At 32.5% G+C, this 16673-nt stretch overlaps 1 protein-coding gene across 1 annotated transcript in view; it reads right to left on the bottom strand.

Annotated features, from left to right (window-relative positions):
- LOC131802673 (uncharacterized) overlaps positions 1-16294 on the bottom strand; it is a 31581-nt gene extending 15287 nt beyond the window's left edge. Inside the window, exon 1 of the mRNA XM_059123074.1 lies at positions 16215-16294. Within this exon, the coding sequence (XP_058979057.1) occupies positions 16215-16294 (80 nt within the window). The remainder of the gene's footprint in view (positions 1-16214) is intronic.
- Between the last annotated feature and the right edge of the window lie 379 nt (positions 16295-16673).

The following is a 16673-nucleotide window of genomic DNA, read 5'->3' as shown; positions in this document are numbered from 1 at the left end:
TTCATATTGTGTTTGAGGCATCAAATGAACGAAATCGGTCGAAAATATATATGGGAGCTATATCCAAATCTGAACCGATTACAATATAATTTGGCAAACTTATTTCCAAATTCCAAATTCCGTTACGTATTCCAAATTTGGAGACTGTATCTTCAACCAATCAATAGATATGTGCATATAAAATCTAAATTTTTGGGAGGTACCTCTGATTCTGCTGCTATATTTCCAGTTCCAAGTGGAAAATCAAAAATGTATATAGCCTATGTTATTTTCAGGCGATGTTGCAGTATATATGGAAATTTTCAGGAAAATCTATTCAGCGGTTTTCGAGTCCATAAATTACAAACAAACAAACATACAAACATTTTCCTCTTTTATAGATATAGATAAATATGTTTTAACAATACTTAAGAAACACTTGTGGAGCACAAATTTTTCTCAAGTCTGTCTGTTTTTATAAAAATAATGTTTTTATACCCTCCACCATAGTATGGAGGGTATATTAAGTTCTTCATTCCGTTTGTAGCACCCCGAAATATACATTTTAGACCCCACAAAGTATATATATATATTCTTGATCAGCATAAAATTCTATGTCGATTTAGCAATGTCCGTCTGTCCAACTATCCGTCTGTCCGTCTGTGGAAATCACTCTAGCTTCCGAACCGAAATGAAGTAAATTGATAAAAATTTACTCAAATGCGCCTTTTTTCTGCAGGACTTTTTCTAATGAAAATGGGCCATATAGGTAGACGTCTTCATATTGCCCTCATATAACGGTACCTCCCGATATGCTCTATTTTGATGATTTTAGCGACATTGTTTACCGGAATCGTTTCAAATTTAGTATTTGAAGTTAGTAATGAATTATTAAGCTATGACAGAAAATTGTCTGTGCCGGTCCACGTTTTATACCCCCATGGTACCTCCCTATATTCTGTATTTTGATGATTTTAGCTACATTATAAACAGATTTTTTTTTTCAAGTTTCGCATTTGAATATTGTAATAGCTTATGACAAAAGTTGCCTATGCAGGTCCACATCGTCGTATAGACCCTAATATACGTCTACATTCGGTATTTTTAAGATTTTAACATAGTTTTTTAACGGATTTTATTTTTTTGAAAATTGCCAAATTTGTACGAAATAGTGGAGGGTATTCAAAGATCGGCCCGGCCGAACTTACAGCTTTTTTACTTGTTATTTTTGTGATTGTCAGCTAGAAATTTTTACAAAAAATCGAAACAAAGTTGTCTACAAAAAACAGATTTGAGAAATTTTTATACATTGTTATGACAAAATATTTTTATAATATTATTTTAAGCTGTATTGTGTTTTTGGTATGTTGAGTTGTTGTAAAATAATTCTCAAGCCATTTTTGTATTTTGGGATATTATTAAAAGCTTAAGAACATAAGCCTTATATTTAAAAAATCCTGAGAAAATATTGAAAAATATTTGTCTAATAATTATAGAATAATCGAAATTGATCACATTTTTAGCTTATTATTCATTTTATCCATTCCCATTCATTGGCGGCCTTTTCCAGCTTTCACTGCCTAATGTGGTATTGATAACTTATCGCCTTCATTTCCACTTTATGATCTTCTCTAACTTCTTCACAAATATGGCATTTCTATTGAATTCCTTCAAATTTTTCATGTCTCTAGTCTGAAACGAAATTGAATATAATATATTCACAAATTCACTAAAAAAATCGTAATTACCTTAATAATTAGGTCCGGAACTGCTGTCCTAAATTCGAGAGCGACTTTGTTTTTTACCAAAGGAGAAAAATTTCTAGCTGACAATCACAAAAATAACAAGTAAAAAAGCTGTAAGTTCGGCCGGGCCGATCTTTGAATACCCTCCACTATTTCGTACAAATTTGGCAATTTTCAAAAAAATAAAATCCGTTAAAAAACTATGTTAAAATCTTAAAAATACCGAATGTAGACGTATATTAGGGTATACATTTTTTTTTAATTCCACTTGAAACTGGATGTATAGCATCAGAATCGGAGGTACCCTCCAAAAATTTAGATTTTATATGCACTTAGCTACTGATCGAAATTATATTGAAATCGGTTCAGATTTGGATATAGCTCCCATATATATTTTCGGCCGATTTCACATATTTGATGCACAAAACACGATACGTACGTCCGAGTTCAATGAAATTCGGCATGAGTACCTAAATTTGGTACGCAAATAAATTTGCCAAATTATATTTAAATCGGTTCAGATTTGGATATAGCTCCCATATATATTTTCGACCGATTTCACATATCTGAAGCAGCAAACACGATATGTATGTTCGATTCCAATGAAATTTGGAATATGTGACGGATTTTTATCAGAAAATAAATTTGTCAAATTATATTGAAATTGGTTCAGATTTGGATATAGCTCCCATATATATTTTCGGACGATTTCACATATTTGAGGCACAAAACACGATACATATGTCCGAGTTCAATAAAATTTGGCATGAGTGCCTAAATTTGGTACACAAATAAATTTGTAAATTTATATTAAAATCGGTTCAGATTTAGATATAGCTCCCATATATATTTTCTACCGATTTCGTATATTTAATGCAGCAAACACGATATGTATGTTCGATTCCAATGAAATTCGGCATGCGTGACTACATTTGGTACAAAAATAAATTTGTGAAATTATATTGAAATCGGTTCAGATTTATATATATTTTCGGCCGATTTCACATATTTGATGCTCCCAACGCGATATGTATGTCCAATTCCAAATTCAGACAGAGAGTACCCAAAAAAAAAATTGCCATATTATATTGAAATCTGTTGAGGTTTGAATATGGCTACCATGGTACAATGAAGAGAAGGTAGGTCAACTTTGAAAAAATTGCAAGTATAGAGGTCTACCTGTTTGGCTTGTAATGTCAGAATTAGTATCAAAACAATAAAAAATCAAACAACTTGTTGCATTTATTTTGAAAAAATAATTGAAAACCGCGATAGTTGAATGAAAGGTCAACACTTCTTTTCAAAATCATGTACTATATATCTCTAAAGGATAATTTCGCCACAAAAACTCTAGATTTTGTCGATGCATACGTTGAAATAAACATTTTGAAAACACCCGAATTTGAATGTTTTCTGAACAATTTTTTGTTATTGCAAAGAAAACACATACATAAACAAATAAAGATGACATATTAAGCCAAGAAAATAAAAAAATTAAAATCATATGGTAGTTCTGCCCTACCTTGATATTATTGTACCATGATGGCTACCATATACCAAACACGATATATAATATTTTGAATTGTAATTTTTTGTAATATTTGTTGTTTTGTATTAAAAAAGCGAAGAGATTCAAATTAGCTCACAATAAATGGTAGTTGTGACTTCGGTCCTAAATTGACCCCACATACATTTTTTGACCTTAATTTTGGTATTGGGGGGTAGGTTCGTGGGATGTGCCTAATACGACATAATAAAAGTTATATCTGGAATAATGCGACCTCTTTCATGATTTAAAGAGACGGACATAGTTAAATCGATATCGAATGTACCCTTTAGGTCCCCAACTAATATTTTATGGTGTTACAAACTAATGGGGAAGTACAAGAGCGGTTGGCTGTCCTGATCTCCTTATACCATCAATCTTGAGGTGGACAATACAAAATAATGATTTCCTTAATTGAGTTACTAGCAGGTTATAGAGAAATGATTTCAAAAGACTGGTTCTAACTCCTGTAGGAAAATATCTATATCTGTAAAAGAGGAAAATGTTTGTATGTTTGTTTGTAATTTATGGACTCGAAAACCGCTAAACAGATTTTCTTGAAAATTTCCAAATATACTACAACATCGCCTGAAAGTAACATAGGCTATACATTTTTTTTTAATTCCACTTGAAACTGGATGTATAGCATCAGAATCGGAGGTACCCTCCAAAAATTTAGATTTTATATGCACTTAGCTACTGATCGAAATTATATTGAAATCGGTTCAGATTTGGATATAGCTCCCATATATATTTTCGGCCGATTTCACATATTTGATGCACAAAACACGATACGTACGTCCGAGTTCAATGAAATTCGGCATGAGTACCTAAATTTGGTACGCAAATAAATTTGCCAAATTATATTTAAATCGGTTCAGATTTGGATATAGCTCCCATATATATTTTCGACCGATTTCACATATCTGAAGCAGCAAACACGATATGTATGTTCGATTCCAATGAAATTTGGAATATGTGACGGATTTTTATCAGAAAATAAATTTGTCAAATTATATTGAAATTGGTTCAGATTTGGATATAGCTCCCATATATATTTTCGGACGATTTCACATATTTGAGGCACAAAACACGATACATATGTCCGAGTTCAATAAAATTTGGCATGAGTGCCTAAATTTGGTACACAAATAAATTTGTCAATTTATATTAAAATCGGTTCAGATTTAGATATAGCTCCCATATATATTTTCTACCGATTTCGTATATTTAATGCAGCAAACACGATATGTATGTTCGATTCCAATGAAATTCGGCATGCGTGACTACATTTGGTACAAAAATAAATTTGTGAAATTATATTGAAATCGGTTCAGATTTATATATATTTTCGGCCGATTTCACATATTTGATGCTCCCAACGCGATATGTATGTCCAATTCCAAATTCAGACAGAGAGTACCCAAAAAAAAATTGCCATATTATATTGAAATCTGTTGAGGTTTGAATATGGCTACCATGGTACAATGAAGAGAAGGTAGGTCAACTTTGAAAAAATTGCAAGTATAGAGGTCTACCTGTTTAGCTTGTAATGTCAGAATTAGTATCAAAACAATAAAAAATCAAACAACTTGTTGCATTTATTTTGAAAAAATAATTGAAAACCGCGATAGTTGAATGAAAGGTCAACACTTCTTTTCAAAATCATGTACTATATATCTCTAAAGGATAATTTCGCCACAAAAACTCTAGATTTTGTCGATGCATACGTTGAAATAAACATTTTGAAAACACCCGAATTTGAATGTTTTCTGAACAATTTTTTTGTTATTGCAAAGAAAACACATACATAAACAAATAAAGATGACATATTAAGCCAAGAAAATAAAAAAATTAAAATCATATGGTAGTTCTGCCCTACCTTGATATTATTGTACCATGATGGCTACCATATACCAAACACGATATATATAAGCGGATTCCAATTATATTCAGCATGTGTGACGGAATTGGGTCACAATAATAATTTCACGTAAATGAAAAATGGAAAGTGTTACGGAATTTGGTGTTATAGTACATTTTGTCAAATTATATTGAAATCGGTTCAGATTCGGATATGATTTTATTAAGAATCATTGACCCACATCGCCTTTTCAATGGTATTAGGTTAACAGTAAAAAACTACACAACAATTTAATTGAGGATACGATTATTACGGGAAAGTATGTTGCTACCTCGAATTCTCTAATTGCAATAGAAATTCCACTCAACATGTAAAGATGGAAGTTTCCTGACATTTTCTATGAAATTAATAAATCCGAAGGATAAACCCTTCGTATATGAGGACAAATTTTGGCATGTTTCTGCTTTTCTCATGATCAGCTGTTCCTGTCATGTTCACGCGTTGGTAGACCGAGCTATTTGTTTATTTACGCATGAAAGTATTACAATACTTATTTATTTTTGAATTTGTTTTATTTTTTTAAGCAAAATATATTCGTTTATACAATTTTGAATACATACAAAATGGAAGGGGTTGCGAAGCGCACCGGGTTCAGCTAGTTGTCTATATAGCTTCACGTTTTCTTTTAGCCCTAATATACGGAATTTGGACAATTTAATCAACATTTTTAAACGGAATTTCTCAAAGTACATTTTTTTAAACTTCGGTATGTAGAGTATTTCACTTGTAATGCGGTACCTCCGAATATTTATATTTTACTGATTTCGGCCCCATTTTTAGCAGATCTTTTTTAATTTGGTATTTGACACTATCGAATTTGCGGAATTTTTAAGACTTCTTGCCAAAACATTTCACTAGATAATTGGAAGTGGACCCAACATTTAATCCTGATCCTTTTATTTTTAAAAGATTTCTTTGCCCCATGGTGAAGGGTATTAAATGTTCGGCCCGGCCGAACTTAACCCATTTTTACTTGTTTTCATTTTTTCCCCAAAAAGACATTTTTCGTAATTTTTTGCCAATATGTTAAGTAATTTTGTTAAACAAATTTTCTACTTTTGAACTGCACAAAATTTAATCACGCGATCACGTTTAAATTTTTTTGGTAGAAGGTTGTTTTTGCTCCCCAAATTTGCTGTTCAACGTTCCATTTGTTATAATTGTTCACATTGAATCTGTTTTCTTTGCTCCACAAATTTGTTGTGCAACGTCCCATTTGTCGTAATTGTTTACTTTAAATTTAATTTGCGACTTTTCAGTGTCACTTGTGCTGTGTTTAACCGCGCCTATTTAGATTTATTTACATTCATTTTCTATACACCAATATTTAAATTTCAACCGATAGTTCCTTTTATACCCTCCACGCTATGTTTTTGACGAATCGAAATTGAAGGGTAACATTTTTCACACATGTATATTTTGCAAGAAGGCAGTCTAAGTTCGTAAACAGGTCATGTCGGTCCACGTTTTTGTATAGCCCCTATATAACATATATATTCGGCATTTTACTGATTTTACCGACATTATAGAGCGGAATTACCTCAATTCGCATTGCCCCTATATAACGGTACCTCCCAATATTCGGTATTGTTATGGTAATAGAGACATTATTAACCAGAATTGTTTCAAACTTTTTATTTAAAGTTCGTAGTATGTACTACAGCCTCTGAAAAAAATTACGTATGCATGCTCCCGATATTCGGTATTTTAATGATTTTAGCGACGTTATTTATTGTTTCACATTTGTCGCGAAAACGTGCTTGCAAATTCTATGAATGAAAAATACAGAATGGGTGCATTACTTAAACAAAATTTAAGTAATGTACTTTTTCGGCTAGCCCGCCCGATTTACCTTCAGCCTTGGTACTAGCCCAAGAGGTGGAATCAAATCGGAAAAGGTACTTGATTGCCCCAAACTTAGCTATGTCTTAAGAAGATGGGATTAAGCATAAAAATGAATCAAATTTCGTTCATGGAAATTTTCAAAGTAAAAATTTATACCGTTATTATTATTATTATTTTTTTTTTTTGGAACAACTCCTTGCTGCATAAAAATAGAATAAAATGTTGCAAATTGATACGAGTTCTTCGAATAATTATATCAAACCTATAAAATGTTTAAAGGGTATTATTCCGGGCGACAGCAGTTTACGGCTTCACAGAAATTAATAGAAAATGCACAATAAATATATTTGACAACAATAGCACATTTTTATCTTATCATCACTCTCAACGCCTGGCGATGAAATGAGTGCCACATAAAATTTCGAAAATAGGGGATTGAAAACTATAGCTGGCATCGAAAATTTCCAATTTTGGAAAAATGCAAACCCCAAAGAATCACTTCCAAATAATAATAATATTGTAGCTACTATTCGCACAAATAATCAAAACTCAAAACTATAACCATACCCCACGGTATGCAACGAAATATCCCTGACTCACACCAGTGAATCGACCGATGATCCGATCAATTGTTTTAGGAATTAAATCGTCCCCAGGAAAGCAAATTACGCTCCGTAGAGGAAAACCATTATTTTTACTGAAAAGACTCGCTACTTAATTGAATTCACTAACAAAAACACATTGTTTAAAAAATTCTGTTCAGTAATTAATATAAAGGTTGTAAACGCTATACCCTTCGATTTTACAATTTTAGCCTGTATTCAATACAAATTAATTGGATACTTTCCCACCACTAAATTTTGGTACAGTAAAAGCATGGTCCAGGACATCTTTGAGAAGAAATAGCAAAAAAAAAAAAATTAAAAAGAGCATAACTGTAATGTAAGCAGATATTTTCTGTAAAGCAGATAGTTTCTTAATATTATTTTCTGAATGGGTAAAAATGGCAGATGACGTTGTTGATAATAATAAAATCTGCGCATAGGTAGTGTACGTTATGCGCCTCTGTGACATGAGATAGGGACAACCCATCAAGTTACCCCAACCGATAAGAAAGTTTGGCATGCATTGATAAATTTTCCAATTTTGCGGTTATACAGTAAATTCTATATCCCACAATAGTGGATTTGAAATGTCCGATAATACAACTAATGAATCTTTTTGTACATAAAAAAGATAGATACTATGACAACGAACCTTTCCTAAAATCTGAGACTATTATACCCCTATTACGGCACGAATTTGATGTAAAAATCGGAAATTTATGTTTGATATATATTATTGGCAACCATAATAAATACTCAGACTATTCACTGCGAAAGTGTTAAAAGAACAATAGATACATTTAGGGGACATGAAAGATCCGATAATACAACTAATGAACCTTTTTCTACATAAAAAAGATAGATACGACGAAAACGAAACTTAGCTTAAATTTGAGACTATTATACCCCTATTACGGCACGAATTTGATGTAAAAATTGGAAATGCAGCTCCTCTTCACAGTATTTCAAATGAAATAGATGGGTGTTTCAAATTTAAAAAAAAAAAATAATAATAATAATAATTAAAGCATGATTGATATACACTGGTGGCCAAAACTAAAGCAACTAAATCGCAAAGAAAATAAATGCCCTGTAACTTTAACAAAAATAATCGTAATTGTTTTTCCAGTTTTAAATGAGGTACTTTATTCACTTTTAAACACTAAAGTGAATAAAAAAATACAAAAATATTTTGAATGGAAAATAATATATGGAAAACTAAAATGACCAATTTTTACTTCGTCAAAACTAAAGCAACTTTTTGATTTTTTAGCATAACCATTATTTTTGATAGCAGCTGCACACCTACGAGGCATTGAATCTATAACACGCTCAGTTTGATCCTTGGGTATCCTTTTCCAGGCACCCTGAATTCTTTGTAAAATGTTGTATTTATTTGTTTCCGGATCTCGCTTGATCTTTCTGTCTACGACACTCCAAAGGTTTTCCATGGGGATTACGTCAGGCGGTTGCGCTGGCCATGACAAAACACCGATTTTTGACTCCCGCAACTAATCTTTGACAAGTTTTGATGCATGTTTGGGATCATTTTCATGCTGAAACAACCAAAAAAGCTGAATATTTTCCTCAGAGAAAGGGAACAACGTGATGTCCCACACATCTTTGTAAACAAACCGATCCATAACTTCCTTTATTACATGGATAGGCGCAAGTCCATAGAAAGAAAAACAGCGCCACACCATTTTGACCCTCACTCTTGCTTCGCTGTACCCTTGCAACACTGCGGTTGGAGTCTTTCATTTTTTGGTCTTCTCACCGTAAAATTGTTCATGTCTGAGCCTTTAATATAAAACGTAGACTCATCCCAGAATAAAATGTTTTTCCATTGAGATGGATTCCAATTAATATTATCGTTTCCGAAAGTCATCCTGGCTTTTCGATTTTTTCAGATATAAATGGCTTTTTTGATGGCTTACGGGCATGCAGACCAGCTGTCACTACTCGTCTACTCACTGATCTCGAGCTTATATCCAATGATGGCTCTCTCACCAGTTGAACTCTTAAATGGTTGTTTTTTATTGCTTTCACAATTTGTTTTTTGTTTTAAGTTTATAAGAAGTAAATAAAGTGAACATAATTATACCATCCACTCTGTAAATGGTAGAAGGCGATTAGACATTTTCAACAACTCTACATTTGCTTTGAGTCAAGAAATTAAAAAAAAATCAAAAGCCCAACAGACCCTGCTTCAGAGGAACAAGATTGCAAGACAAAATAGAACATTTAGAGTAGGTGGGTGTAATGATCAGGAACAATGAAAGGCTGGGGAACATACTTATCCCTTTATAATGCGACAACATATAAGACAATTCTTAATTTTGATTTAATCGAGTTTAATTAAATGTTTAAAATTTTCGGATCATGATGACTATACTTATTAGACCATTAAGTACAAATTAAACAGATTTTTCTGCTTCCGATTGCATAGAGATCAAAGACAATGATAAAGATGAGACGATGATATAATTTGGCAGGACTTTAGACTCAGTACGACATACAACGAACTTGACAACATATTAATTCGGTTAACTGGCAAAATTTCAGTCAACTCTACAACACAAGAACAAATAAATAAATTAACGGATATTAGGGGGATATTAGGGGCTATCTATACGGAACACTACTAGCTAGAAATAGAATTATAATAACAGAAACCAAAATATTGACACTATCAGTTACTCTTGTAAAAGTGAGAAGAATAAATCTCGTACTTTTTAATTACAACCCCTTAACAGAAATGTTACTAAAAAGCTTAACAAATTCTACCGTTTAAAATTCGTTAAAATTATCTTTTATTAAATCCCTATTGACTAATGGAATATTCTATTTTATAATTAAATCAGCTGGCCCGGTCCGGCACGTACTTTTAGTCTTTAATAAATATTTTTCAAAGTATAATAAATCACAGATCTGACTTATTTAGTAATTTTTAAAATAGTAATAACTATTCACGGCAAAAATTATAATAGATGTTCTCCTAACGTCGGTTTTAGATATTTTGAATAGCCTGGTCTTATTTTTCAGCCATAGCCTTTAATATGAGTGTTAAAAACCTATATAATATAGAACATTTGTAATAGTCCCATATGAAAACTCAGCTCAATTTTTGGTATGGTAAAACGCTTAGCAATAATTTCCATTCAAATGAGCTGTAATTTGGAATTTGTATTGCCAACGATGAGAATACCGTGCCGTTTTTTCCACATCATAATTGAGGGCAGAATAATTTTGGAATAGTCAAAGATAATTACTCTTTCACACCCATTACCCTAAGATGGGAATTAATTTTTTTGTCATTTAAATTGTGCGTTGGAGAACCCAAAAAGTCCATATTTTTCATCATAGTATAATTCAATGACGATTAAACAAATTTTCGGTCCGTGCTACTTTCTAATATTTGTAATTTTTTCATGTTTCTGTCACAATTTCCTGAATGAGTCCCAGTTTGACATTTCTGATTTTATTTCATATAGACGTACTTCCCAAATCTACGTTCCCAACCAATATTCTCTTGGGAGTTACAAATTCAATAGGTACACTAATGTGGTGACTATACTTAAATAAATACATATGTGGACAATTACCTGTAAGATGGTTCTCTACCCCAGGCTAGCCTAAATAAAATTTTTATCCAAATCAATTGATGAATGTGGTCAAGACCAAGATGGGTCCTATTCCGAAAATTAAACATTTTATGCGAAGAGATTTCTACCCCCTTAGAAACCAAGACGCGAAATAAGGGCTAAGAAATAAAAAAGTGACCAAGACCCAGAAATAGCTTAAATCATATGACTGTGATACCAAAACGTGATAATTTTTTGCATGGATGGTTTTTTCTCAAATTACCAGCATTGGCCAAAATTAGTATAAAAAATATGGTTAGAATGTAAAATATACTTGAAATCTGGTTGTAAACTTATCCGGGGGCTATGACTCACATCATAATCTGAAAGAGCGATTTAAGGTATCTTGAAAGTTTAGAAGAATTTCTGGAAGGATAGAAATCCTTTTCTTATTTAATGTTTACTTCGCTTTATTCAGTATTTCACTGATTACAGTCTCAATTAATTTTGCATTTTGAGTTCTTATTGGGCGGATTATTGTCATATAAAAGAAGTAGGTCTACGTTTTTCAATGATTCCCGCTTTATCGGTAAATTTTTTGTTTGTTTAAATGTGTTCGCATCTTCCAGCTAAAGCACGATGTAGGTCCTGGAATTGAAAGCTAGATTCCAATTTTATACATGAATGAATGAGCATCGTATTGACCACCCATTTCATTCTTAATATTATTCATTCAGAATTCAACTTCAATGTAGTGTGTCAAATTGAAAAAATGTCAAGCCAAAAAGATTTTTATTGGAATATTTTCAAGATTTTAAAATATTTTCAATGGTATAGTCATTTTTCGTGATTTTGAAAAAGTAATTATCCTTTAAGTATTATCCTTTAATTATTTCGACATCGGCTATTTAGTTTCGCCACCACATAATCCATACACTACAAATGTACATTAGAAAATAGTACGATTTTTTCCTTTTCTGCCAATTCCAAATTTGTCTGAACCGTTAAAATCAGATCAGCGGTTCTTGAGGTATAACTAACACAACTTTCTTATATATATATACTAGCTGGCCCGGTCCGCGTTGCCGGCCCGTAGTTTTTGTCTATTATGCATATATTCCCAAGCATAATTATTCACAGATATGACTGATATAAGTGTTCACGTACAGGTCGATTTAAAGTGTTTTAAAATACCTGTACCCATTTTTAACCAGTGGGCTTCAATATTTAAACCGTGGGCTTCAACTGTGTGGATGTGCTATACAAATATATTAAAAAGTATATATCAATCTTATCGCCATATAAGGGATCAAATTAATTTTTAATATGGTAAAAATCGTAGCAAAATCTTCCAGTCAAATGAGCAGTAATTTGGAATTTGCTGTATTTTGTATACTACATAATTGAGGGCTGAATGATTTAAGAATAGCCAAAGTTAATTACTTTTTAAACCCATTAGCAACTTAGATTGTGCATTACAGTCCTCATAAGTCCCCCTAACCATGTCAGTCTGTTTGTCCGCCAAAAGGTGGACTTGAGAGGGTATTATAACATGGATAAAAATTCTAAAATTTGTAGATATGTTGAAATTTTAGTGTAAGATTTTCACCCCCCTAATACGCATTATTAGCCAAATTCTTTGAAATGTGGTTAAATTAGGAGGTACCTTCTTTATATGGGCACTACTCCGAAACATCGACCTACATTGAAAACTTTCTTCTACCCCTTATAATCCAAGATGACAAATAGAGGCCAAATCAAAAATATAGCAGAACAATATAGCATGTCATAGCATTTCGCGTGATTTAAATAAGTAAAAATAGTTTTATCCACCTCATAATTGAGGGCAGAATGATAAGATGGGAATTAATTTTATTTGCCATTTAAATTGTAAGTTGGAGACCCCTTAAAGTCCATATTTTCATCATAGGATAATTCAATGATAATTAAACAAATATTCGGTCCCGTGCTACTTTCTTATATTTGTAATTTGTTCATGTTTCCACAATTTATTTCATATGGATGCACATCCCAAATCTACGTTCCCAACCAATATTCTCTTGGGGGTTAAAAATTCAATAGAATACAAAATTTTCTTTTCTGACCACACATTAGATGTGAAAGTGGACTTGGGGATACTCCAATGTGGGGACTTTACTTAAATAAATTCCTATGTGGCAATTATCTGTATGATGGTTCCCTACCCCAGGGTGGCATAAATAAATTTTTTTAGCCAAATCAATTGATGAATGTGGTCAATACCAATATGGGCCCTACTCTGAAAATTTCAAATTTTATGCGAAGAGGTTATCTACCCCCTTAGAAACAAAAATGTCAAATAAGGGCCAAAAAATGAAAAAAGTGACCGGCCAAGACCCCAAAAATAACTTAAATCATAGATGGTTATATAAATATGAAATCGGGTTGTTCCCTTATCCATGAGTTATGATCGATATAAAGACCTGCAAAAGTGATTTTAGGTATTTTGAATGTTTGGGAAGAATTTCTGGAAGGATATAAAACCTTTTCTTACTAAAAGTCCCATTCGCTCTACTATTTTGCACCTTTTATTTCAATATTGGTATATTACTTATTATTCTCCCAAAGAATTTTGCATTTTGAGCTCTCATTGGACGGATCATTGTCACGCTTTGAAATGAGCCCCATTAAGCTTTTTCGGTCATTTTTGTTTGTTTAAACGTGTTCGCATCTTCCAGCTAACCCACGATGTAGGCCCTGGAGTTGAAAGGTAGATGTCAGTTAACATCCTATTTCGCACTTATTCAATTTTTTTAGTGAAAAATTATTCTTTATTTTGTTCACAAAAAAAATTGACAAAAAAAAAGAATAACAAATTGAAAAAGTCTTCAACTTTTTCGCTGATTTTTTACAGCAAATGTTTTAAGATCCTTCCTTACAAAGTTTGTCAATAGAATGTACTATTACTTTAAAATTCGATTCCATTGAAAATGTTTTTTTTTTTGATTTTTGCAATGAGATCTCTTTTTCATGATTTTTCAGCGATTTAGAAAAAGTAATTATCTTTTAACTTTGGTGTGACCGCGTTAAATTATTTCGATATCATCTATTCCGTTTCGCCACCACATAATTCGCTACTACACTTCCATGTAACCCGCCATCAATTTCAGTTCTCAAGAAATCAAGTCAATTAAATAAATTGGTATAAATATTCGAATTCAAAATAAAATATAAAAAAACACTACAAATGTACATTAGAAAAAAGTAAGTCAAAATGGAAAAAAATCATGCAAAATAAAACATTACTATTGTACATTTGAAAAGTCAAAATGAAAATGTTAATATATCACATTTTTACGCGATTTTTTTGGATATTATCCTTTTCGTAGAGTAGACAACTCCGAATTTGTGTGAATCGTTAAAATTAATCCAGCGGTTCTTAAGTTATAAGCGTAGTAACTAACACAACTTACATTTATATATATAGATATATATATATAAGTTAAGTATTTTGGGTTTTTGTATGGTGTTGTTACACCATCTTTATTCTAGTTCTCTTATCAAACTAACTTATAAAGATACTTAAAGCTATGAATAAACTTATAATTATTGTTTTCTACTGCTGAATCTGCGCCTTTTTGTGGAGTATTATATTGCAATACGTTGAATAAATGCTCGTATGTTTGGTGTTGGCTAAGCAATGATGATGAATATAATTGCTGACACTGTGCCTCGTGTGGAGTGTTGCATTGCAATATGTTGGACGAACAATTATAATAGTTCGCCATCGTTTGACCAGTTCGCCATCGTTTTAGGGTGGGACAATGGAGTTTGTGGTAACTCCTCCCCTACTTAAGTAAGGGCCGTCCTCGGGTCTTTTGTAGCTATCAATGACAGCTTGAATAACATCGCGTTTTGCTGTTTGTCTTCGACACAATTTGAATGAAATATAAAGCCTGATGATTAAAATAATGCTTATAAGTCCAGAGACCGCTGGACCGGTTATTGTCCTGTTCTTCACGACATCGATGTGTTGTAAGTTTTCAAAATTTAATCTTTGAAGATACGGCAGGCTCAATATCTCTTGATGACTTGTGATATTAACTATAGTAGATATAGCCGACGTCGGTACCATCTTCTGGTTTTTGTATATGGAGTCATTAATACTGATTTCATCTTCAAACGTAATCAAATATTTACCGGTAATTATTGTTACGGCTCCTTCTGGGTTTTTTATAGTGGCTCTGTTGTCGTTTATTATCATGACGCCATCATCGACATTCTCCAATGGTTCAAGATGACTTAGTCTTGTGCTGCAGTGTGCTATAGTACCCGAATGAAGCTGTTGAGCACAGGTTGGTTGAGAATACTCTTGACAAAATGATGAAGTTAGCGTTGAGGTACAGTTTCCTATTGCAATTTATACGATTTCCACAATTAGCGACGCTTTTGGTTTCAGCAAGATGTAGTATTGTGCCGTTATGTTGGACGGGGTGCATAATTATTTTCTTACATACTAATTTGGGCTTGGGATATTTAAAAAGAAAATGCAACATTTCATTATACAGTAGGACCTTAATTAGTGATACTTCTAGCAAGTCTCTTACAGTTGTATTTGTTGAACTTATTTGTAATAATTCATTTACATCATCGGAATATAATAGCGTAGGATTAATTACATCTGCTTTTACAAGAGTGATTGATAGCATTCATGTTTCGATTTCCGCAATTGTAATTCTGTTTCGAGCAAGTAGTATTTCGTATAAATACCCTGTATGAATTTGTCCAGGTTTAGCATTTCCAATAATTTTGTTGACAATATCTGTTACCTTATTTATCTGATCCTGTGTTTTAGAGTTGATTGAAACCTGTTTGTTAATTGAATTTATAAGTTCCTTCTGTCGAAATTTCTGTTCCTCAAAGTCGTCAAAATCGGGAGTCCCCGCATTTATTTTTAGTGCTGTTCCCAAGATGTTAATACTTCTCGCGTGTCTGTGGTGAACATACAATGATTGTAGGAGGGAGCGTATTCGCTTAATATCAGACTCGGTTATTTTCACCATATGCGAGGAGGGGAAATGTTCCATAAGTTTTTCGGTTTCGTCCGCAATTTCTAAATATATTGTCAGATTTGATGTATGTCGTAAGTAGTCTTGCCAAATTATAACATCCCCATCTTCAATCGGTATGTAGTCGGAGCCAGAATAGTCAATTAATTTTGTGGTAAGGGGTCTGATAAGCAACATCATCAAAGTCCTAAAATTTGTTTAAAAGAGTTGTTAATTATAATCGGATTATACAAATTTTGAATTATCTTATGTTGTCCTTGTGGACCACCCTGCCTCTAATAAGAACTGTAGTTCCTAGATCGGCTTCTATTGTTTCTTCAGAGTATAACGGGGTCAATTTGTTTCCTAGCCTTTTCTTGTTTTTCACTAGTACGGACTCACCAACTTCAAATGTTCT

The sequence above is a fragment of the Musca domestica genome, unplaced genomic scaffold, assembly GCF_030504385.1.
Source record: "Musca domestica strain aabys unplaced genomic scaffold, Musca_domestica.polishedcontigs.V.1.1 22, whole genome shotgun sequence".
Taxonomy (NCBI): Eukaryota; Metazoa; Arthropoda; class Insecta; order Diptera; family Muscidae; genus Musca; species Musca domestica.
The sequence above is the reverse complement of the archived record's forward strand: the minus strand, read 5'-3'. Positions and strand labels throughout refer to the sequence as shown.